Source organism: Doryrhamphus excisus, linkage group LG21, assembly GCF_037039965.1.
Source record: "Doryrhamphus excisus strain RoL-2023G ecotype Guam linkage group LG21, RoL_Dexc_Guam_v1.1, whole genome shotgun sequence".
NCBI classification, from domain to species: Eukaryota; Metazoa; Chordata; class Actinopteri; order Syngnathiformes; family Syngnathidae; genus Doryrhamphus; species Doryrhamphus excisus.
In genome coordinates this window covers 9527269-9553884 of record NC_136377.1, presented here as the reverse complement: position 1 = coordinate 9553884, position 26616 = coordinate 9527269, and the positions used below count along the sequence as shown (strand labels likewise).

General features: G+C 41.3%; 1 protein-coding gene across 2 annotated transcripts in view; it reads left to right on the top strand.

Moving 5' to 3' along the window:
• Positions 1-26616, top strand: part of klf8 (Kruppel like factor 8) — a 102843-nt gene that overhangs the window by 57874 nt on the left and 18353 nt on the right. For both annotated transcript variants that reach the window (XM_058087900.2, XM_058087901.2), the window contains exon 2: positions 14153-14437. In XM_058087900.2, coding sequence (XP_057943883.2) covers positions 14153-14437 — 285 coding nt within the window. The remainder of the gene's footprint in view (positions 1-14152; positions 14438-26616) is intronic.

Genomic DNA, 26616 nt, shown 5'->3' with positions numbered 1-26616 from the left:
TTCGCCAGTCCTCAAAGCCCGAACAGTGGTACTATGTGCGCACGGAGGAGAACCCAGCAGACCATGCATCAAGGTCACTGGCAGCAGCTCAACTCCACAAGTCCACCTGGCTCACCGGACCATCCTTCATTCATCGTCCTCCTGCAGCGACAACACAAGTAAGTGGAATGTTTCACTTGATTGAACCACACAAAGATTCCGAAATCAGGCCACAAGTCAAAACTTGCGCCACTTACCTCCAAGTACTCAGCGGTAAATGCTTTGAGCGCTTTTCCACATACAAGTCCTTAGTCAGAGCAATAGCAAATCTCATCCACTTTGCAAAATCCTTCAATGACACGAACCCCAACAGTAAATGCAAAGGCTGACACAAATGCCACCTGGTTCGTACACCAGAGGACATGGCTCAGGCGAAAAATGTCGTCCTCAAAGAGACGCAAAAGGCCCACCTTGAAAAAGAACTTCATGCCCTTAATTCCAGCAACAGCAAGCCAATCCCGAGACAGAGCCCCCTGCAAAAGCTCAGCCCAATCTTGCAAGATGGTCTTATTTCCGTGGGAGGTCGACTCAGACACTCTGAGATCGAAAATATTGAAAAGAGCCCAGTAATTCTCCCAAAAAACAGTCATGTCTCTCTTCTGCTCACTCGTCACCACCATGAGTTAGTGAAGCACCAGGGTCGCCACCTGACGGAAGGAGCAATCAGAGCTGCAGGCCTTTGGCTTTTCGGTGGCAAAGGACTCGTCAACTCAGTAATCCATAAATGTATTACATGCCGCAAACTACGTGGAAAGCAGGAACAACAGCATATGGCAGATCTACCACCTGAACGCCTCAAGGAATGTCCTCCTTTCACTTATGTCGGCCTCGATGTCTTCGGGCCTTGGACTATATCAACAAGGCGAACCAGGGGAGGACAAGCTGAAAATAAGAGGTGGGCCATCTTGTTTACCTGCATGAGCTCGAGAGCTGTCCATGTTGAAGTAATTGAATCTCTGGACACGTCCAGCTGCATAAATGCCCTCCGCCGCTTCTTTGCTTCTTTGAGAGGCTCTGCCAAACAGTTGATCTCTGATCGTGGCACCAATTTTGTTGGAGCTTCAAAAGAACTTGGAATGGACAAATCGACCAAAGGTACCTAACAGACCAAGGTTGCACCTGGGAATTCAATCCACCACATGCTTCCCACATGGGAGGATCTTGGGAGCGCATGATTGGTGTGGCCCGCAGAATCCTGGACTCCATGCTGCTACAGGAAAAGGTACAGCTGACTCGTGAAGTGTTGTGCACACTCATGGCCGAAATTACAGCCATCATGAATGCGAGGCCACTCCTCCCAGAGAGCCCCTTCATCAAGAGAATAGGCTGGTTTGAACAGATGAGTTTTGAGTTTGGATTTGAAGATGGGAAGGGTGGCAGAGTTACGGAGGTCTGGTGGCAATGAGTTCCAGAGTTGGGGAGCAGAGCAGCTGAAAGCTCTGCTCCCCATAGTGCTAAGACGTGTAGAGGGTACAGTGAGATGGAGGGACGCAGAAGATCTGAGGGATGGCTTGAGAATGTGGATGAGGTCAGAGAGGTAAGGGGGGTGCAAGGTCATGCATGGACTTGTAGGTGAACAGAAGGATTTTGTAGGTGATTCTTTGAGTCACGGGGAGCCAGTGGAGTTGCTGTAGGATGGGGGTGATGTGGTGGGATGAGGGGGTTCTGGTGATGATCCGGGCAGCAGAGTTCTGAACCAGTTGTAGCTTATGGAGGGATTTTTGAGGGAGGCCGAAGAGGAGAGCGTTACAGTAGTCGAGGCGGGAAGTGACAAGGCTATGGACGAGGATGGCGGTGGTGTGGGGGGTGAGGGAGGGACGAGACGATTAATGGAGCGCAGATGGAAGTAGGCTGACCTGGTGACGTTATTAATGTGGGATTGAAAAGATAGTGTGCTGTCAAGGATGACACCCAGACTCTTGACCTGAGGGGAGGGGGAGACTAAGGAGCTGTCAATGGAGAGAGAGAAGGAGTCAACTTTAGATAAGGTGGATTTGGTGCCAATGAGTAAGAATTCAGTTTTATTGCTATTAAGTTTCAGTTAGAGGTGAACCATGATTTTATTTCAGAGAGACAGGGGGTGAGGGAGGGGGGTGGGAGTGTGGAGTTAGGTTTGGAAGAAAGGTAGAGCTGGGTGTCGTCCGCGAAGCAGTGGAAGTGAATGTTAAATTTACGGAAGATATGGCCGAGGGGGAGAAGGTAGGTTATAAAAAGAAGGGGCCCCAGGACAGAGCCCTGGGGCACACCTGTGGTTACTGGGGAGGGGTCGGAGGAGAAAGACTTAAGCTGTATGAACTGAGTGCGGTCTGTGAGATAGGAATGGAACCAGTGGAGGGGTGTGTGGGTGATGCCAATTGAGGAGAGTCTACTGAGGAGGATGGGGTGTGAGATGGTGTCAAAGGCTGCACTCAGGTCAAGGAGGATGAGAATAGAAAGTGAACCGGTGTCAGCTGCAGTGAGGAGATCGTTGGTGATTTTGATGAGTGCAGTTTCGTTGCTGTGACGGGGACGGAAGCCGGACTGGAAGGGTTCATACAGACTGTTAAGAGTGAGATGTGCGCGAAGTTGGGAGGAGACAATTTTTTCAAGAATTTTGGAAATGAAAGGTAAGTTGGAGATAGGGCGGAGGTTATTGAAGTTGTTGGGATCTGAACCAGGTTTTTTCAGGATTGGGGTGACAGCTGCAGTTTTGAAAGCTGGGGGGGAAATACCGGTAGACAGTGAAGAGTGGATAATAGATACTAGATAGATAGATAGATAGATAGATAGATAGATAGACTCCCTTTGGCAGAAATGAGAGGAAGCACAGAGGAAAGTCAGGATTTGACAAGGATTGTGGGGATGGCGTCCAGCTGACATGTGGAGGGCTTGGATTTGTGGATGAGGTCAGATATTTCAGAGGCATTGGGGAGTTGAAAGGAGGAAAAAGGCTGACTGTAGAGAAAGGGTTCGGGTGTGGGGAGAGGAGGCGGTTGTGAGCAGAGGTGCTGATGAATGGAGTTAATTTTGTCATTGAAGAATACCATCAGTGATTTACAGGTGTCAATTGAGTAAAAGTGGGGGGCAAGGAGTGGGGAGGCTGGAGGATCTTGTTGAGTAATGAGAAAAGTGATTTGGTATTTCCTTTGTTGGATGTGATGAGACCAGAGTAATAAGCAGATTTACTGTGTGCAATGGCGTCTTTGTAATGGAGAATGTGGGTATTGTAAATGTTTTTGTGTATTGTGAGTCCAGTTTTTTTGTAGAGCCGTTCCAGTTGTCGTCCTTTAGATTTCATTGTCCGGAGTTCAGGGGTGTACCAAGGTGCAGATGATGAAAAAGAAACGGTACTTACTTATTTGCTGACTTAATCTGCTTGCTAAGCACAGGCATGGGGTCCACCTCTGGTCCTGATGTTCAGATCGTCAAAAGGTTTCAGAAGCATTGGGAATATACATCGACAGAGCCAACTTCAAATCAGCCATAACAAGTGATGGTGATCTTGTTGCAGACATCAAAGATGATGCCATTGAATTTTCCATAGAACAGCTTGAATCTTTCCAGCCGAGGGATGACTACAGGGAGCTTCTGGAACTCGTCATTATCTTCCTTGGTGGTGGTCCTCCTCGAGGTACCAGGAGCTATTCACCATGCTCGATGGATGGCCAAAACATTGTACGCTCTCAAGATATACCTATTTGGCAATCAGTTCAAACTCACTTCTTACAAAACTAGAGGAATTCGCGACATTTGTGTGTTCGTTGTGGGACTGTTTGCTAGAGCTTGGTTCACAGCTGCTGATGCCATCGGTGCCCCTTATAATGATCTTCAATTTCTGCAAAGTCTGAAAAGGTATGAAGAAATTCATCCAGCAATTTCCAAGGCTGCAGTGCAAGTTTTCAGGGCACCTGTGATATTTGAGTGAGGAGCTGATAGCGTTAGCCCTTTTTGACCCAGCAGTACCAACTCTTTTATTTTATTTTGCTTTGCGTTCTTAAAATGGTACAATTTCCTCAAAAACGAGCAATTCTGGAAATATTCAGAGGCCTTGAGCAACCTCTAAATATTGTTGAAGATTCAAAATTTTGCACAGTGAGTTTTTATTGATATCCTAACACATTTAGAGGGTGAGAGTTGAACATTTCCAAAAAAAAAATTTGACCCCCCATATAAGGACCACCCTAGTGGAGAGCCATCTCCAGGGCAGGAGCGAGTTTTCTCCTTGGGGTGTCTGTGCTCTCACTTGGAGAGAGGGTGAGAAGCACTGTCATCCAGGAGGACCCAGGACATGTTGAGACTATGGGCTATAAATTTGTGGAGCAGTGTGGCGCAGCGTGGTGCATCCTCCCAGTGGCGCCGCACCAGGGGAGGTGTCCATATTTTCAGCTTGGTGCAGTGACATTTTTGTGCCAAAACAGCACGCGAAAGGTGACCTACAAGCTCGCCAGCTCCAACCTGGTCTGTGCTCGGTGCAGTCGAAGCACAACCTGCGCATTGGTAAATTGGCTGACCTGTGCTTCTGAAGCTGTGGTCACAGATGTAATTCCAACTGTATATGCAAGATATTTTTTACAATACACTATTTTTGTTTACACTGATATGGGGCAAAACGCGCTCTTATTCTGAAGGACAGTCACAGAATTGTGTTGTAGTGTTCACTGTGTATGGAGAATGTCTGTCTACGGCTAAAACCTTCTAAAGTAAACTTGCTTGTCTGATTTTTTCCACTCAGAACCTGCATGTTGTCATCTCGCAAAGTACAATGTTCCTTACATTAAAGCCGTAAATCACAACATATTGAAAATACTCTCTAACCCCTTCCCCCTGTTGTGTTATCTTGTACTTTTTACTTCTTGGCCTTTGACTCTGAGCTGTGTTCAGGATCTTGCTTCCTGGGAAGGAATACAAGCTTGCAAGCTTAGTATCAGTAAAGTTAAGAGTCTAAAATTACCATACTGCAAAAAATTTGGCTTCAATTGTGATTTTGCTGAAAAAAATGAACTTCCCACTGAGAGAAAGTGTGACTACAGCAGAAAAAAACAAACCCTTTGAAATGCTCAGCAAAAATGTCAACAATATCCTTCTGCTTCTGCTAAATATTTTTTTGTTTGACTCATGCCGCCAATGAAATATACAATTGTCTATCCTAGCCTGCCACTGCTAGTCAAATACACACATACATTGAGGAGGCAATAAAGCCTTCAGGATGAGCCATATTTATTCATGATGCTAGAGAAGACAATTGGCTAATCAGGTTAGAGAATAGATAACAATAAGGTCATCAGTTTTAAAATAGCTGGACAGAAAGTGCCCCAAAAGTGGCTATTTTATTTACCATTCGACCCAGTCATAATGTATTTTAAAAAATATACATATATTTGTCATACATATATATGTCGGATATATCACATCTTGTGACCTGACCTTATGACATGTATCCCCCAAATATCACCTTAAATGTAACACTATTTAATTTTCCTTTAGTCATTTCCACATAATGACTAAATTCATACCTGTTACTACATGGTCAGAGCATGTATATAAACTCAGGCTGTCAAAGTTAACACGTTAATGATGCATTAACGGACGTTCCCTTTAATGGCAGCAAATTTTAATTTAATTTTCATTTAGTCATTTTGATTAGTCAAAAATTGACCTGAATAATTAATTTTATTAATTATTATGGATAATCATTTAACACATTTAGACCTTGTGACTATGCTATATATTTTCAAATTTTTAAACGTAATTTTAATTTTGAAAATATAGCTCAATGTTTTTGTAGCTAAACATCATGTTTTCTGTAGTCATAATTATGAGAAAAATGACAAAGTTTTGCTGTCTGAAAACATTTTTTATTCATTCATTTATTTTCTATCCCTTAACCTCATGAGGGTCGCGGGGGGTGCTGGAGCTGTTAACGGAAGTTCCCTTTAACAGCGGCAAATGTTTTGATGCGCGGTTAGCATGTGCTCCTCCTGTTTAACCTTCGGCCCCCACCGTAGTTTGATTGGAGCACGTTAACTCTGTAGCCACAAGCTGGAACAAATATTGATGGGAAATGGAGAAAGAAAAGAGTATTTAGATTGGTAAAGTTAGCTTAAAAACCCTGGCAGATGGCTCTTGTAGCAAGACCAAAGTTATTTGTATCTACTGTTGCTGTGTTGGACTTACCACGGGTTCCATGGTCTGCCAGAGACTGGAGCAGTGCAGGTATTGTTTTTATTGTCATATACAGTGCTACCTTGGCATAAGAGTGGCCCAACTAAGCAGTGCTTTTCACATTTTTACATCTATGCTGATTTTTTGCATTGAAGAAGCCAGTTAAATTGGAGTTACAGCTGCTGTCAATGTGATGACTGTGGCTGAAGTCCAGGGTTTTGCTAGTGTTAGTGATGCACATTAGCGCTCAAAGTCATCAAAACCTACCTTTATGCATTCCCACATACTATCAGCATTTGGGAGCAAGTATGAGGTGAAAGAAAAAGGGTGACAATACATCCAAATACACCCTACATTCCTCTGTGCATTGGAAAACGGTGCATCGGTGCGTTCAATGACCATCGAAAAAATAAGACAAATTGCATTATTATTATTGCTAAAAAGCAAAAGACGAAGGATAGCCAAGCTGAATTTTTTCCTTTAATTGCTACATGAGACAATAGGAGAAGCCAACTGACAATCTATTCATCACAGAACTTTTTCGGCAACATTTATAATAAAGTTAGTGGAACTTGAACGTTAAAACATGGTAGTGTGAGAGGTCTCACTTGCTCACATATTGTATTTGCTGAACGTTTGTGGGTGAGTTTAAGAGCTAATATGCTAATAATGAAAAAAATAGTACAGTAAACCTCGGATATATCGGACTCAGATATATCGGAAATTCACTCACAACGGACAGATAAAAAAGAACCAATTTTTCTGTAATGCATTTCCAATAAAAATTCATTGCATATATCGGATGTTTTATAACGAATTTCGCCTATTTCGGACAAAATCTCCAGTCCCGTTCCAATTTCCCTCGCATATATCGGATGGCCGCATCGTGTCTTTCTCCTGGCTCCAGATTTAGTACAAATATAAAAGTGAGTGATGTCAATAATACTAGCACAGCAGTGAATGAGATCTTAACCTCACTATTGGAAATAACGAAGGCCTGACGGGCGTAACAGGGCCTAGCTTAATTAACAATTTGTTATGCTCAGAGTCCAATTAAATTCTCATTACCTTACGTCTCTTTTCATTGCCCAGTCCAGGTACATTGGAAACATAGTCAAGGAAGTGCCTTTTTATAACGGATAAAATCCGATTTACGCATATACCGGATATAAATCCGATATATGTGTAAAACGGACATTTTCCGGTATACGCATATAACGGATTTTGCTTATATCGGACAAAACCAGTGGGAACAATTGAATCCGATATATCCGAGGTTTACTGTATTACAAAAATGTTTGCTGACTATTTTTTACAGAAGATTTTATGTAATTATCATTGTAGTTGTACATCAAATCGGGTACCACAAAGAGAGTGCCCCTACTTATTATAGATAAAAAAAACATAATTCCATCTGCGATTAAATGTGATTAATTGTGAGTTAACTATGGAGAGATGCAATTAATCACGATCAAATATTAGATTTTTGATTGACAGCCCTACTATAAACCCATAGAAACTTTTGTAGGTTTATAGGGGTGTTTTAATAGTGGTCTTTGCGGGCGGCATAGGTTCCATTACATTCATACGCTGTTAGAAAATCTAATGAAGACACTATTTACTTTATACTATTTAATTTAATTTTTATTTAGTTTTTATTTTCATTATGTAGAATATGTTTTTGTTGATCAACACTGTTTTTATGTACTAGTTCTAATTAGTCCATGACTGAAAACTAACAACAAATATTAAGTATTAAATATTATATGTATTTAACCTAACAATAACCTAAAAATAAAATTATCAATAATCATTTTTATAATTGTAAATATATTGTCACTTGTCACTGAGCTGCATATTTTAATTAAATCTCAATTATATTGTATTATATAGCAAAATAGTGAAATGTTTGTCAGATTGTGACTCTCAGCCCACTGGTGGTCACCAAGGAGGACTCAAGAGCGATGAGGTTTTCTTGAGTCATTGCCAATTTTTGTTGGGGGAGGGGGGAAGGTGTAGCATGGAGAGGCCTTTTTTACCTTTGTTTAGAAACACAGAGGGGGGCTCTGTCTCCTCACAATGGCACTAGAGACACCAGTATGTGTGTGAGGGTGTGTGTTTGTGGGTGAGTGCGAGGGCTAATGCATCCAGCCACACCCCACACAACGGCAAAAACAGGCAGTATGTGAGCCAGTTTGCTTGGTCGTCATATTTTCTGATAAATGTATTGTAATTAGGGCTGGGACGATGCCGTCGACGCAAGAACTGCACGTCGATGCGTCGTCACTCAGAGTCTAAAAATGGCAGCACCCGTGGCGGCATCAAGTAGCGGGGGAGAAGAAAATATCTCACAATAGGATGTCAAAAGTATGGGAGTACTTTACACTTAAAGGTAATGATCCGGTGGTCTGTGACCTATGCAAAATGGAGATGGCGTACCATAAATCATTTTGTACCATTTTGCAAATTTCCCCACTGAGGGACGAATAAAGGCATATCTTATATCTTATCTTATAAAAGCACTACCGTGATGCACCAGCACTGGGGAGCTGCTTGTGTGGAGAAGACACCATACGTTATCAACGTTTTTTCTTTCTTTGTTTGCAATGATTAACCCTGTCAATCGTCCAAACCACACCACGTAACTTGTGCTCCAGCCTCGCACAGACACACCTGAGCAGACGGAGTGAGCGTGGTGGTGGAAAGCAAGAGGGAAAGATAAATTGCTCTTGCAATTTATCTTGTTATGTTTGTATTTTGATTCAAATTGTGTTTTTTGCACAATAGTTTTATTTATTGAAAGAAAGTTTGATTTATTATTTTTGTTATTAATGGATTCCATTGTGAACTTTATTGTTGTATTGTTCAATGCAATTGAGTGTGGGAGGAATTTGGTGAGGCCATGGAGCACGACTTTTGGTCGGCCTCGAAGAGGTTATGGCAAACTGTATGGCACCTCAGAAAAGGGAAGCAGTGCCCGGTCCAAACTGTTTACGTGGGGATGGGGGGCCTGCTGACCTTGAATGAGGATGTAGTCGGACGGTTCCACTGACATACCTTCCATAGAGGAAGCAGAGTCTGAGGACAGTTCCATCACCGTGGCTGAGGTATCTGGATGCTCCTCAGTGGCAAAGCTCCGGGGGTGGATGAGTTTTGCCTGGAATTCCTCAAGGCTCTGGACATTGAGGGACTGCCTTGGTTGACACGTCTCTTCAACATTGCATGCAAGTCGGGAACAGTACCTTTGGTTTGGGAGACCGGGGTGGTGGTCCCCTTCTTTAAGAAGGGTGACCGAAGGGTGTGTTCCAATTATAGGGGGACCTCAACCTCTGCTACAAGTGGTTCAATGCGACTTTCATCTCGGCCACGTAACAGTGGACCAGCTCTAGACTCTCGCTAGGGTGCTGGAGGGTGCATGGGAGTTTACTCATGTGCTTTGTGGACTTGGAAAAGGCATTCTACAATGTCCCTCAGATGCTCTTTGGGGGGTGCTCCGGGAGCATGGGATTGGTAGGGCCCTATAAATTCCGTTTTATTTTTTCCCAAATTCTGTTTTATTTTTTCCCAAATTCCGTTTTTTCCATTTTAATTTTTTGGAATTCCATTTTTGTTTTACCTTTTACTCATTTTACCACAAAAGAGTGCATTTTAATAATGTTTATGAATAAAATGCACACTAATGAATTAGAAATGAACTTACATTCATTGAGGCGACACAATATTGCACTTTTCCTCAATACTTTACTACTGCATCATGTAACACAACATTGCACTAGGTACTTCAAATAAAAAATGTTTGAAGTGAAAACAAATGACATATTAAAAAATAATAAAGTGCTCAACCAGCCTTTTCTCTTCAAGCGAAAATATACTTGACTTTATACAAAACACAGTCAATTTTTAACATAGAACATATTAAAACACAGTACATAAAGTGCATCAAAACAAGGCAAAATGCAGCAGGAAGTTCCTGATTTATGAAATTTAAGTTGTAACATCTTTCAACTATATAAAGTGACTCAGAACTAGTATTCAAGTTATAGGACTAGTTAGTCCTTGTGAGCTATCTGGTCTCTTAAGTGTCCCACCTAGCAGAGACATCACCATTGAAATACATGATTGCCAGCCTCTTTGTGTTTTGCTCAGTGAGTGTCTCTCGCTTGTCTGTGAGGAGAGTTTTGTATTTGCTGAAGCTCCTCTCACAGTCAACTGAGCTGACTGGGAAGTAGATGTAGGGCACAGCCACTTCAGCAACTCTTGGAAATCTTGTACTCATGCCTCTCCAGTAGTTTGCGAGCTCCATATCAGTGGGTAGGGGCTCTCTGGACACACAGTGCTGATAGGCCATCCACTCTTCACTTAGCTCTGGTGATGGGTTAGCCATGGGCTTCAGTGTTGTGTAGGCTTCGATCCGCTTTTCCATTGCTGGAGCCTGCCTGGGATCAAACACACGCAGCAGCCTGTAAACCTCTCTTGCTGGATGTTGGTCCCAGTGCTTACAGAACTTCGTGAAAGCCAAATGGAAGGCTTCATGGAGATTGTCAAGCACCTCCCTCTTCTCTCGAATCTTCAGTTGTCTCAGCAGCTCATCCATCTCAAGCCCATATCCACATGTTTTCGCTGTTCCATTAATCAAGTAAGAGCCAAGCTCCTCCATGACATTGTATGCAGACACTGCTGTGGGTCTGTGGGTTCCTTCCAGGATGGTAAGGGATGTCATCAGTTTGGAGCAGGCCTCTGAGATGAAGGTTAGCTTGAGTGAGGGTCTGCACCTTCTCCTCTGTTTCCACCAGGCTGTTGATTCATCTGCCAACAGGAAATCTCTGTACAGATGAACATGCTTTGTGTGATACTTGACAGCCTCAAACCAGCTGTTCCATCTGGTGCACACAGCTTCAGGAGGAATCTTTACCTGCACAACCTCCTTGTTTATTAGGAAGTTCAACCACCTTCGCTTTCTGGCTGGCTTTTTGAAGAAGACAGATCACATCCATGTCACAAGTGAGGAAACATCAGATAAGTATTTGAAATGCTGCCACGTCTCACCTACCAGATTGATGATATGGCAGAGGCAGGTCACATGTACACTGCTGGGCATGAGTCCTTGCAGGACCTCCCTGTATGCTTTTATACAGTAGGCAGCGTTGTCTGTAACTACTGCCCAGACATCATTCAGATGGAGGTTGTTTCTGTGGAGGGAGGCTACAATGGCTTGTGAAACAGTGGAAAAGTTGCATCTGTCCATGAAAACTACATCCACCAGAAAATGCTGGTTTTCAACTCCTGTGATGAAAGAAGAAAACAAACATATTAGCTCTACTCACAGACACACAGAATTTCCCAGTTTGGGATCAATAAAGTACATCTATCTGTCTATCTATCTATCTAGCTACGCACATGCACGCACGTGCGCGCGCACACACACGCACACACAGATGGTGACTACCATTACGTTGTATATTAGGCTGATAAATTGACATTAACTTACCAATAACGATGTTTAGCACACTGCAATCCCTAGCATCAGTGGTCTCATCCACAACAACGGAGATTTTTTTCCCCCGGATCTTCTGGAGCACAGAGGAGATGTGTTGCTCAAACACTCGGGGGAGGTGAAGTTGTCGGAGGCTGCTGGCATTTTCAGGCAGCGCTCCTCCCTGTTTTTCCCAACTTCTCCAAGGGGATGTCGGCCTCAGCAAAACATGTTCACAAAATCCTCAACGAAGTCTTTTCTTAAGTCCGCTGACTTGAACGAGGCAGTAACGCATGTCTGTCGGGGCTGCCTGCTAGCGTTAGCGCTATGCGTTTCTTTTTTTTTTTGATGACTTTTGGATAACAAGTGGTCATCACATGTGTTTTTTCGCTTCCAGTCAAGTGTCGAGTGTTGACAGAAAGTACAAAATAACATGTCACCAGATACATAGAAGTCACCTGGGTACTGCTCGGCTCTGTATTTCGGCGTTAGCGTGGTATTGCGCAACTTCTTTGCAGACGGGCGGAGTGCCATGTTTGAAAAAGGGCGGTAGGCAGGTATTGTGTCACATTGATTACCGACCTCCGGGAACGATTCCCCAGGTTTATGTTCCTCTTTCTCATGAAAACAGCATTTCCGCGATATTCCGCATTCAAAATAATTTCCGTTTTTATTGTCCAATTCCGCGATTCCGTCCGCGATTCCGCGAACGCGGAAATTATAGGGCCCTAGATTGGTGTTGCGCTACTACATGCCTGTTGGTCCTTGTACAAACGGGGCAGAGATGGTTCACATTGCCAGCAATAAGTCAAGCCTCAGCCATGGCTGCCCTTTGTAACCGATTCTGCGATACTGATTTTCACGAGTCACCGTCCAGCTAAGCTGAGCATTGTTGCCCAGACAAGAGCCAGTCAGCGGGCATTCCATTGATCAACAAATGAGCAGATAGGATGCTATTCAGTATGCTCTGGCAAGTAAGTAGGAAAAGTAGGGGGAAAAGGTTATTTGAAATGTGTAAAAAATAATTTACAGAGGTATAGAGGTCTTCAATGGAGGAAGCTGGACTATTCTATATATACTACAGTATAATATTCTGTGTTGAAGTTGTTTCGCTTTTCTTCCAAAAGGCTTCTTCAGTTCTGAAATTTTTGGCATGGAGTTCCCTATTTATGCCTCTGAGGTGCGTGTCCTCTGTGGGTGGTCACAATAGGGTTGTGGTTGTTACAGGGCGGGGCTGTTGAAGGGCTGTTCTACATGACAATAGGTACTATTACTATTACTAACCTGCAGTGGCAAAACAACATTGACACTCTTTCTGTGGAATGAGACAATCTTTGGGGAAGAGATGTCAGGACATTTTTGGAAGCAGAAGATGGACCAACACTCCTCTGTTTAGGGAGGGCCTTTCCATTTTGACATAGATTACCTCTTTCCTCTCTATCCAGAATTTGGACATTGTTTTCCTCACCTTCTTTTTTGAGATGCAAACTGCTGGCGATAAAACCAGAGACAAAAATAGGGAGACTGCACATTTTTGACCTGAAGAAGCTTTTTAGATTAATGGTGAAACAACAGTAAGCAATAAGACACAACACTGGATGAAGATAACATTTTTTCAACTTTTGAAAAATATTTTGTTGCTAGGTCTATGTAAATTTTTATGTATTTCATCTGCGTGAGCATTTTTTTCATTTTATTATTGTCATTACAATGTTTTGTATAAACATTAAAATATTTATAATTATACTAAATACAACTATTTCATTATTTTATTTAGTATGTATTTATAATAATATTATTATTATTAAAAAGCAGAAGACGAAGGATAGCTGGATTTTTTCCCCTTAATTGCTACATGAGAGAATAGGAGAAGCCAACTGACAATTTATTCATCACAGAACTTTTTCGGCAACATTTATAATAAAGTTAGTGGAACTTGTGACCTTTGAACGTTAAACCCACCAAGTTTTTTTTGTAATTGTTTGAAGAAATGGTTTGTGCAAGAGTGAAAAAAACATGGCTGTGTAAATGGGTGTGTGAGACGACAAAAAAAGGACTTGCCACTCCCTACACCTCTCGTGTGTGTGCGGGTGTGTGTCTGGGGTCTGGGGCCTTCCAGAAAAGGGTGTGTCCTCCCGCCTGCTGCTGAAAGGGAGGGAGGGGTCATTTCATGGCTACTCCTCCCTGTTCTCTCTCTGTTATTTCTCCTCAGCTCCTCATTCCCTCAGTGGCAGTCCACAGGATTAGGTCCTGTTTCTTTTTAACTTTGTCCTGAAGTTTCTCAAACTGGTTGTGTGTGTGTGTGTGTGTGTTCAACCCTACGCCCCACTTCAACATATTGATTCTGGTGAGGGGTTTCTCTATTGCTGAGAAGAGAGGTAATTCACTACCCCTTTTTTGGAACCCAGCTTTTTCTACCTTACTCCACCCCCACCCCCCTTGTGACCACTGCTTTCACGCCTTTTCTCACTTCCATGTCCTCCATCTTCTTCTTTTTAGTGCCAGTCAACCCCTAAGCAGAGGAGGAGTGGTGCCCACAAGAAACAGAAGACCTCGGCCGCCAAGCAGAACGCCCTCACGCAGCAGCCGCCCACACCGCCATCTCCAGCCCAGGAGGAAGAGGCAAAGGAGGAGGACAAGGGGCTCGCGGCCAGGCCTCAGGCGGGGGAGGAGGAAGGCGGAAGCAAGGCAGAAGGAAGAGGAGAAGAAAAAAAAGAGGAGGAGGTGGGGACAGGCATGCCTTCAGTCCAGATCAAACCAGAGCCAGAGGAGATGGAGTGCACGGTGAGCAGGGGTTGGCCTAAAAAAAAGTTGTTGGGTTGGTGGGTGTGGCCGTCCAGGTGCGGCTCTTGCCCATAGTACTTGAAATTCCAAAAGTTTTTTCATTGGAAATAAATTGTACTTATCATAAGTTAATCAAACACTTTTTGCCAATTATCTTACTTCAGAGGTAGTAACAGAGGCGGGAGTACACCTGTGTGTAAAAGAATGCAGGAAAGGCAATACAGAGATGTACAGTTGGACACCCGAGACTCACGTTTTTTAAAAGCAATGGTCTAACAAAGGATGGTAACAAAAAACAAACAAACAAAAAAATGGCAATATCTCGCTTTGTTGTGTTCTGTGTAAAAGGTACAGGCAATTAAATGCTGTATCATCTGTTCCTATTCTCCATTGATGAGAAAAATCTCAGTGTAAAAGAAGCAATCAGTTCAACATCTTCTAGTTGCTTGCAAACGATCGGGCTAAACCAGGGGTGGGCAAACTTTTTGACTCGCATTGATATGACAAAATTTACGGGGGGGGGGGGGGGGGGGCAGACTATATATTTTACACATAACAGTCCACCTGGTATTATTGTATCTGTAAAATTGTCATGCAATCTGCTATTATTATTTATTATTTTATATTTATATTTAAATATTTTAAAAATAATAAAATATTATAATAATTACAATAAAATTAAAATAATAATTATTATATTATTATGTAAAATATGCAAATATAACAATAATATTATATATAATTAATATAATAATTAGTATTAATATAATAATTATAATAATCATAATAGTTCTAATAATAATTAGAATAATCTAATAATAATAATAATTATTATTATTATGTGCTTGTGTCCCTTTTTTCAGGAGCACTTTGTAAACAACAGACCATGTCAAAAAACGAAATTGATAAAACCATCAAAAGGTTGGCTCAGGCCATGATGCCAGGTTGTATGTTGAGTTTAAATGAAATACTTTGGAAAGATTGGGCGGGCCGTATTCAAACACTTGGCGGGCCGGATGTGGCCCCCGGGCCGTAGTTTGCCCACCCCGGGCTAAACCAACATCTTCTGATTCAATGTATAGCCAAAAAAACACAAACACTGTTGATTCAACAATACACCTAAAGACACAAATGGATTCTTAAACCAGCTAAATGTTCACTCTTTTACTGAGCAAAGTCCAATATCTTCCAATGTATAGTCAATAAAACACACAGGAATAGCTGATTGCGTGGAGGGGAAAAGACAAGATAGTGGCCACAAATAATTTACTTAGAATCACCTATTACAAAGTAATGAATCTGCTACATGCTGCTAGTGGTGCTGTCCAACTTTTCTCATTAGAACTCTGTAGTTAGTTGATTAATTGATCGGTGAGAGTTTTGTTAAAGTGGACTTACTGTGCTTTTTCCACTTTTCTGATCCTATAAGTATAGTTACAATGTTGTATTCTCATGTTAAGCGATGCCAAAATTTCCAATAATTTTGATTGCCCATTTGGAAGTGAGCACTGAAAGAAGTTTGGGATTGCTCAAAACCCTTGGTTTTAGAGGGTGCTGTAAAACTGTGATGACACAGAGGTCCGGGCTTCTTTATGGGTGTGACCGTAAGCATGATATACCCTCTGCCTTCCCCCAAGCTCTGCTTTCCCAACCCTTCTCCAAGTTCTGCTTCTCTGTTTATGTCGCTAGCAATGGCTCATAAGGGAATGACACAATTCGTAAAGACACCACCATCATCCACAATTGGTTGGAGTTCCTGATTGCCTACTAGCAAAAGAATGCATTTTAATCTGTCAACGGCAACTGGACTGTTTTGTGAACAAGGGCCAGTATGCAGTTGGACTAGCGCACAAACCTGCAGAAGCCTGACGCCTTTCCAACGTTACCTGGTCGTGTGGAAGAGTCAGAAGAGCAAGCAGTACGTTTTTAGCAGCCCGTAAATATTACATGAAATCTGGCTGAAAATTGGCTATGGAGCTCAGACCAAAAATTGTAGCAAAACAATGAAGGACACGTGCAACAATGTATTCATGCAGAATGATTTGGTGTAAGAATACATGGCATGTTAGAAGCATTATTTTCATTGTGTCTCATGCTGAGATACGCTTTCGTTGCGATTCCAAATATTGTATGACTTCTTTGTGCATCACATCATGTACATTCATACAATTCACAAACGTGTATGTGGCCATATCTTATGCTTGCCCCTGTCTGCTCACCATAAGTGATGCAATCTGCCCTGTCACGTGGTTGAAACTCAGCAATTGAAGGGAGTGCACTGCCCTTGCTGCAGACCAGAAGGTGCTGTCGTTGCAGAACATTTGGAGAGATCTTTTTCATCATATCAGAAAATATATTGAATTATTTTCCCAATATGTCACAAATAGCATTTAGCTTTGTTTGCAATAATTTTTACAAGCAATGGCATGAGCTAGCGATTAGCAGCCACTTGTGTTTAGCATCAGCAGTCTTAAAATCAACACCTTCATTCTATCACCACCTCCCTTTCTGCTTCTACTGCCTCATCTGTACCTCTCCCCTTCTTCCCACCATTCCTCCCTGGTGCCGTACCATAATATACCATATATATAGTATACCAGTAGACCAGTAATATCATAGTATTTTATACATGTAGCAGTTCCTTCAACTTTGACATTTCTATTTCAAATAAAGGAAAATTATTTCAGACAAGTGAATACATTGTATTCCACCGTGAGCCCAGCTTGCTTGCTTACGATGTTCTGCTTCATTGCATACTACATTCCATTGCCTGCACTTTTGGCAGGGTTCTTTTGAGTAAGTGATCCTAAGCACTTGAACTTGTCATGTTGTTCTGTTTGTCAGTTATGCCAATGTCTAATACCATATAATCAGATACAGGCACCCCTTTGTTTTATTGATCTAATACAGTGAGAGGAGTTCCCCAGGGCTCACTACTATGTCCCTTTTTCCTTTTTTGCATTAATTGTATGACCCACCATGGAATCATACGATCAAGATATTGTGAGGTCCCATTGATTGATAGCAACAGTGGATATTCCTTGTCTGAAGGAAAAGTGCTTGATTTAAATTGTTCACATGGTCAAAGGACTACATGACAAAAGTGTGTAATGGCTGTCGACCTGCTATGTCAAAATTAACACTTCCTTATTTTGAAGATAAGGAATTTGGTGTGTTCACACAACATCAAGGGTGGTTTGGGGGAGAGACTGCAGAGTGTTGTGTTGTGGCATGGTTTAGTTTGGGCTCATGAAGGGCGAGGCGGTGGGGGCTGGGTGGAGTAGCATTGCGAAAGGGATCATTAAGCAGTGTGCTCCCATGTGTTAGACACGCCCCTGCGGCTGGCTGGCCGGGTGAACAAGAAGGGAGTAGAGTTTCCTGTCCAAAGATAAAAAGTCCCCAGGAAGCAAATCCTCTCGGTGGTCACTCTTTTGGAAAGTGACACTTCAGTGGCATCTACCATCCTGTGTCGTTGCTTTATGTTGAGGTTAAGACATTGGCAATAGTGGTATTAATAAATGTTGGACTGCCGCTATCGGTTATTTTTGTAATCGAGTATTCTACTGAAATATTTGGAAACATATTTTTGCTTGATTAAAGAGAAAAAAGTAATTCACAAATCTAGCATTTGTCTAAGTAATGAAGGACCAGTTGGTTGAATTATTTAGATAATCAAGGGTTTTATTTCTTAAATGGACATGGTTATTTTTGGGGCTGTATACTAGAGTGATCCTTATATGGGGGGGGTCAATTTTTTTTTTTGGAAATGTTCAACTCTCACCCTCTAAATGTGTTAGGATATCAATAAAAACTCACTGTGCAAAATTTTTAATTTTTTAAACAATATTTAGAGGTTGCTCAAGACCTCTGAATATTTCCAGAATTGCTCATTTTTGAGGAAATTGTACCATTTTAAGAACGCAAAGCAAAATAAAATAAAACAGTTATAATAAAACGGTACTGCTGGGTCAAAAAGGGCTAACGTTATCAGCTCCTCACTCAAATACCACAGGTGCCCTGAAAACTTTGCAGAAATTGAAGATCATTATAAGGGGCACCGATGGCATCAGCAGCTGTGAACCAAGCTCTAGCAAACAGTCCCACAACGAACACACAAATGTCGCAAATTCCTCTAGTTTCGTAAGAAGTGAGTTTGAACTGATTGCCAAATAGGTATATCTTGAGAGCGTACAATGCTTTGGCCATCCATCGAGCATGGTGAATAGCTCCTGGTACCTCGAGGAGGACCACCACCAAGGAAGATAATGACGAGCTGGAAAGATTCAAGCTGTTCTATGGCAAATTCAATGGCATCATCTTTGATGTCTGCAACAAGATCACCATCACTTGTTATGGCTGATTTGAAGTTGGCTCTGTCGATGTATATTGCCAATGCTTCTGAAACCTTTTGAGGACCAGAGGTGGGCCCCATGCATGTGCTTAGCAAGCAGATTAGGTCAGCAAATAAGTATTATATATTTGCATGGATAATTTTCAGCATGTTCACAAGGTAAAACCAGCACAATAAAAACCACCTGTGGTAAAAATGAATGCAAATTGGTGTCATTGTCAGGGAAGTCCAATGCTGTCATAAACTCAAATTAATGATCATTATTAAACCACTAAAACATGCATGCACAAATTATCATAATTTGCGAAAACTCCTGAATATGAACAGCATATATCAAACTTGAAAGTTGTTGCGCAACCTCTAAATATTAATCAATATTGATACAATTTGGCCCAAATGTTTTTTTAATTTATTCTAACATTATTATATGAGAGCATGAAATTTCAAAAGTTGAAAAATAAGGGCCACCCTACTGTATACGTATACTATATGCAATCTGACTAAATCTACATTTACTTTTCCTTGTCTTTCATTGTATGCCATTTTTTCTAGCCGCTTCAAACGTCCCGCGTCTTCAAACACTTGCTTACTTCTTGGTTCTCCACGTGACGTAGGCACTTTGGTGACGTGAGCGATTCTTTGAAACATGGAAAAAATCCTCAGCTACTAATGGAGGTATTCAAATTATCCAAATAATCATTGCAGCCCTAAATAAATGTAATCATAATCCAGATCAATGAACCACTCCCAAGACAGAGGCTGTTGACCTTACAATTCACACACTTTGCCGGCCCCCGCAGGTGGTGGGCCTACAGGGGGTGAGATCCTGTGTGGCTTCTTCAGGCTGGGTCCGGGCGGGCCCCGCAGGTGAAGGCCCAAGGTGCTAGCCTGCGAGCCCCTGGCTGCAGGGTGAGGCCCTGTATCCCATGTCCAGGCAAGGTGCGGTCTGTTCTCTTGCTTTAGTCGGGGTGTTCCGAATGACTCTTGATCTGGCCGGTCACCTCTCATCTGTTTGCCTTGGTAAACCCTCCCAGTCCCAGACATCATAGCTCCCAGGATCACTCCGACACTCAAACCCCTCCACCACGATAAGGTGATGATTCACGGAGGACATTCTGAAAAGGTTATTCTGAAAAGATGACCGGGCCACAATGTATCCACAGTGCTGTAAGAGACTCATTGCAAGTTATGGCCAATGCTGGATTGCATTGTTGCTGCTAAGGGTGGCCGAACCAGTTATTAGGTTTAGGGGGCAATCACTTTTTCATGCAGGGACATGTAGATTTGGATTTGTTTTCTCTGTTAATAGTAAGAAATTAAGTTTCAGTTCAGTTATATGAATTTGTTTGATAATCTGAAACCTTTAAAGGGAAACTGTGCTTTTTGGGGAATTTTGCCCCCCATTCCCAATCCTTATGTGAAACATGAAGACATATTTCTTTCTCTTTTTTGTGCATTCAAATGCCAGAAAACAACTTCAAGGCTAACAATGCACATCATTGGTTCACGCCTATTCCGACTACAAAAAAAAACTCTAACAGGGTTTTATCATTTGAAAAACAGTACATGCTGTGATCATGCAAGGACAAGTACATTGTTGACAATTTGAATATTTACAGTATTCTTCCGTATTTTCAAGATTTAAAACCTTCCCAGAACGTCCTTCCATTGATTCCATATCATAGCCCAGGAGCTCACGCTACTTCTGTCAATGACAGCACATAGATACAGCAACAACACTTACAATGTCCAATCTCCATGGGATGGCTGTGTGCGTCAGTCTTCAGGTAAAAAATCCACTCTTCGGTCTGTGAAGATACTGACACAAACCCTAGCAAGGCGTTGTGTTAGTCAATTAAAAAATTGTGTTACCTGCCACAACAACAATATCGCTGTAGCCTGTTTCTTGGGGAAAACTGTTTTGTGATAGATATGTATTATATTGTTTCGAGAAGCAAACTGCTTTCCTTTTGTGACCCCTCCAACTTTCTTTGACACCAAAAAGTGCAATTAGCCGAGCCGAGCTGGTATATGGCAGTTGAAAAGCAAACTAAGTTGTCTATAAATGTATTAGTGCCTTCAAACAACCATACGAGGCTAGCTCAGACTCTTTTAGCCATTAAGCTAGTAAAGAAGAGCTCATCCAACCTGCTGTATTAGTCCTGATAAACCTGTGTTGAAGGGTCAGAGGTCACACCTATGGCCTTGCTATGGCCTAGCAGCAGTGTAGCAACACTCAATCACCTTTACTTCTCTTGCTCAAACTCTCACACGCTCTCTTCCTCCTCCTCTTCTCTCACTCTCACCCTAATAGGATATTTTGAAGGGAGGCTGTGCTTCCGTTCGGCGCGTCATCGCCATGGAAACCATGGCTCTGCTGCCGGGAGTTACCCAAAAGACTGCCTGAAAGACCCTCCCCCTTTCCCACCCTCCCTTCCTCCTCCACCTTTCCATCTCACTATGTACTCCCCCACCCTGTCTTTTTCTAACTCGCCACTTCAGCCAATGACACACGCACACACTGAATAGCTACCAGCATAGCCAACTGAATAGCTCTGTAATCTCTCTCTAGCACAAACACACAATAAGCCCTTGTGTGTGTGTGTGTGTGTGTGTGTGTCACTGATGTATGCACATAAACAAGTCCTCCAGCAAACAAGAGCAGTCACGCACAAGAAGACAACAGGCCACAACACTCACACACATATGCAGTCACACAAACGCATGTGTCAGGACAGGTGAGAGGCCTTGTCTGCGCACTCTAGCCAGGAGCAAGCATGGTTTGTGTGTGTGTGTCAAAGCTACAAAAATCATTGCAAAAAAAGAAAAAGGTTAGGCAGAAATTGCAGCCAACGCCTCTGCTGTTGCAGGGTGATGATATCATCGCTCACTCGCAAAGTGACATCATCGTTCATCGGGTATATTTGTGCAAATTATTTGCTTCATGCAGCAGTGCTGAAAGCGTCCTTTGTTGGCAGTGTATTAGTGCTGTCCCTCCAAACTTACCACAGCAGAAATATTGTTTCCTCCATTTTTATAGCTCTGATTACCGTTAAACCTGGGTTAGCATCCGCCAGAGTTTTTTTTAAATCCTGCCTCAATTTCGTATGAGTTTGTGTGTGCAGTGTTGTCCCTTGTTCATTGTGGGGGATAGGTTCTGAAAACAACTCGCAGTAAGGGAAGTCCATGAAGTAGCCGACTGTATTTGTTTCCAATCACTATTTGTTTTAAGGCTGTTAAACCAGTCACCCTTACAATTTATATACTTTTCTCAGACAGGATTTAACATCTCCTCACATTCCTCTCCTTTAAACACCCTAAAGTAAAAAATTTGTTTCAAATTTAATGAACAACCTGCTTGGACACAAGAAATTATTGAGTCACACGTGGTTCCCTCATCTGATCAGGGCTCTTTGTTTGGCTGTGGTGTTTTTGTGTCCTTCTTGAAGTGTGTTGCTTCTTTCCTTGTGCTTGTTACCCTCATGTCGGCGTAGAGCAGGGGTGGGCAAACTACGGCCCGGGGGCCACATCCGGCCCGCCAAGTGTTTGAATACGGCCCGCCCGTTCTTTCCAAAGTATTTCATTTAAGGTCAACATACAACCTGGCATCATGGCTTGAGCCGACATTTTCATGGTTTGGCGGTTTTATCAATTTTGTTATTTCATGCGGTCTGTTGTTTACAAAGTGAAAAAAGGGACACAAGCACATAATAATAATATTAATAATAATAATAATAATAAATAATAAATGTATTCTTCTTCTATTATAAATTTATAACGTACTTTACATCAAATAAATGATCTCAAAGTGCACACATAGCAGATTGCATAACACTTTTACAGATACAATAATTTCGTTATTTGATGCGGTCTGTTGTTTACAAAGTGCTCCTGAAAAAAGGGACACAGGCACATAATAATAATAATAATAATAATAATAATAATAATAATAATAATAATATAACATAATAAAAAATATTCTTATTATAAATTTATAACACACTACATCAAATAAATGATCTCAAAGTGCACATATAGAAGATTGCATGACACTTTTACAGATTTAATAATTTTGTTATTTGATGTGGTCTGTTGCTCCTGAAAAAAGAGACACAAGCATATAATAATAATACAAATAATAATAATAACAAATAATAATAATAACAAATAATAATCAATTTATTATAATACATTTATAACTTACTTTACATGAAATAAATGATCTCAAAGTGCCCATATAGCAGATTGCATGACACTTTTACAGATACAATAATTCCAGGTGGACTGTTTCGTGTAAAATATCGAGTGTGGCCCCCCCGTCAATTTTGTTAAATCAATGCGGCCCGCCAGTCAAAAAGTTTGCCCACCCCTGGTGTAGAGCGTTTCATCGGCCATTTAGCTTTTGTCGAGGGGCGGGCTTGCGGCCCTGCAGTGTTCAGAGTCACACATTTGGCGGGGAGCAAACAGCTCACACTGTTAGTTTGCTAGCCTGTCATGAGCACACTGGGAGACGGTCTACAGCCAATCAGGACGCAAGACTACAACACTCAAATTCCACAATGCAATTCTTCTCAAAGGCCCAGCCTCAGCTGGTAACAACATTCTTACGCTCTAAAATTGCACAAAAAAATCTGCAAAAGAGCGAGTGTGCGAAAAGTGAGCCGCGAAGGAGCGAAGGAACACTTTATTCTCCAGTTAGCATTCAATATGACACACATCTTGTTGTGTTGTTAAAGTAGACCTATCTACTTTTTCCACTTGAATAAATTGAGTTGTTGCATTGTTGTATTTGTGTGTTAAATTCTGCCAAAGTTTCAGATAATGAGGTTTTGCAGCTAAATAAAGAGTCATGTATCAGGCAGAAATGGTTGGAGTTGATGATTCTGGGCCAGCAAGAGAAAAATTTGTGAACATGGGCAAAACTGGACTGTCGGGCAAATGTTGCTGAGGTCAGATGGCTTTCAAATGTTTACTCTGGTTGCTACGTAAAAAGTCACCTCTTTCTCAGGGTAACCTTTCTAATTTAAGTATTAGCTGCAATATAGCAATTTTGTGGCTTTGGCAATGTTTGTTCTACCCGCTCTCTATTGGCTTTTCAGTAAAGGGAAGCTCCTGATACCGATATCACATTTTTAGGCAGATATCGGGCCGATAATTAACGGCACCAATAATTATCAGACGCCACTTCATATACCCTGTTGTGTTGAAAGCAATTTTCCAACAAATATTGTTTACATGTCACCCCAGACACTGAAGTCACTCGTACTGCAGGGTATGAAAGCTCACACATTTGTGGCAAGATGCAGTTTCTTTGTGAAAGGTTGAGATGAATAAATGCTGAAAAATCTCCGGCTGTGCAAAATGAAAAATACACCTCAAGATGTACTTTTTTAGAAGGTGACTCTGCTAAAGTATGGCAAGATTTGTTAATGTCACATTGACCATGGAAGATGGAATTTAGGTAAGGATTTGGAAATCTCAGAATGTATCATTTCACACTACTGCAGGAAGTAGCCTGCTCGCAAGCAAACAGATTAACTAACATATGTAAATAAGACACGCAACAATTTTTTCCCACTGTTTTTCTCCATATTCTGTGGTCATTATAGCATGACTAAAACCGCAAATGTAACAATGTGTACTAATTACTGTGCGATTTTTCTGCAAAATCCCAAAGAACATGTTCACTGCACCTCAGGATTTCATCACATTTTTTCATGAAGTGGAGGAGTTGACTTTAACGGTGGAGTCCAGGCACCCTAACTGGGCGTGGACAAACATGTTGCTAAGCTGCCAGGGAATCAACATTGCTAAGGCTTGATTAGGTAATGTCATGGTTGAGCTGCGTCAGGCTTTGCTAACAGGTGGGTGGTGAGCCAGGCTAAGAGGGTGGGGGCGCTACATGGGGTGTGGTACGCTATGGGAGGGGCGGCCTCTCGTGCTATGTGGTTTATATCAAAACCAGCTGTTGTTTTTCTCACTTTTTTATATCAACCATATCTGTCGTCACGCTCGGCTGCACAAGTCACATACAGAGCACACATTCATCCACCATTGACAATCACATGTTTCACATTGGAGTTCTTCCTCCTCACATTCTTCTCCACCCTTCCACAGCAACATACAGTGTTTTTCTCCCCTCCTGACCTATTGATTTGCTCCTGTAGCAAGAAAACAACTATGACAAGAATTGAAAACCAACAAGTCTTTGTTACACTCTTCAGCTCTCTGGCTCTTGAATCCTGTCATACTGTTCATTATGGAATAACAATGTAACAATGAGTAGCATTACACCATTCATCTATGCACTTTTTAACTTTTTATTTGCCAGGATCCATATTTGGTAGCATAAATGTGTTTACAATAATTAGCGAGTTTCCTCAACTGTTAGGGCTTAACATAAAGAGGAAGAGTTCCCAACTCCGTCAAGTCCAAAATACCACTGGATCCCAACCTTAGTGGCAGTACAATGAAGCGAGAGAGGTACTATAGAGAGAGAGAGAGAGAGACAGAGAGATGCGTTGGGCTGTTCCCCTTCTCGGCGGCTTCAGTGCTGCCGCCAATCACAGGAATCCAAGGACCTCAAATACACAAAAAAAAACACGCACACCCGCCTCCATTTGAGCCATCAGCCACCAATATGCACAACACAAACACCAACCAATCACCAAGTAGAAAAAAAAATCAAATCAAATAATAATGCATAAAATTTATTTTTCATAAATATACAAATGAAAATATAGAAATGAGAATATAATAAAAAAAGAATTTACAAGTCCATTATGTGTGTTGAGTGGGTTAAAATAATAATGATAATATTGAAATAAATATCAATGAATCCATGAATGTATGAAATACAACAAAAATTAAACAAAACTAAATAAAAAAAAGAGTAGACTTTTTAAAAAGTCTAATCATAATAATAACAATAATTAGGGCTGTAAGTCAATTACAATTTTAAATTGTGATTAATTTCATTTTGGCCATTTTTTTAATTTTATTATAAGTAGGGACACAAATCTCTTTGTGGTACATGATTTGATACTCAACTACAATGATAATTACATCAAATTTTATGTAAAGATATGTAAATTTTGGAATTATAGGCCATTATTTTCTTCAAAAATAATATACAATTTGATATTGTTTTAGATGTTATTAAATATTATTTTGTAAGTTTTTTCATATGTGAGCAGCGTTTTGTCCCACTTTGTTTGACAGTACTTGAACATACTTATAACTTTGTTCCAGGCTGCACAGTACTACAACAGCTTACTGTATTTTTACACCTTTTTCATTCACCTCACAAAATGCTGATACTATGTGGGAATGTGCATATTTATTCAGTACACAACCTCTCTGAAAGCAAATTCCAGGCTCGTACTGGTTGATGGTGGCTTCAAATATATATTATTCTTAGAAATACCCTAGTCTTTCTCAATTCTTAAAGCAAGCAATGATTTTTTTCCCACTTTCTTTGACCATCCTTGAATGTGCCTTCTCCAGTTGTCACGCTGCACACGCTGTTTTGGTGCTGTAGTAATTCACAAAATTATCCAAAATTATCCAAATGAAACACTGGCTTCCATAGGGTTGCCAACAGAAGAAAGCAATTAATCTTACAGTGAGGGAACTTAAATTGGTCTTTAGGACGAAACTGAGCTGAGTTAAAATGAAAGAAGTAATGTTTTGTGGAACTTGTATTCAGTCAAAATGTAAACACAATAAATGTTGTTTAATAATGTTAATGTTGTTTAAAGTGTTTTGGCATTTTATCATATATTTTCCATACTGTCCCTTACCATTAGTCTCCATTCAAGCCAAGTCA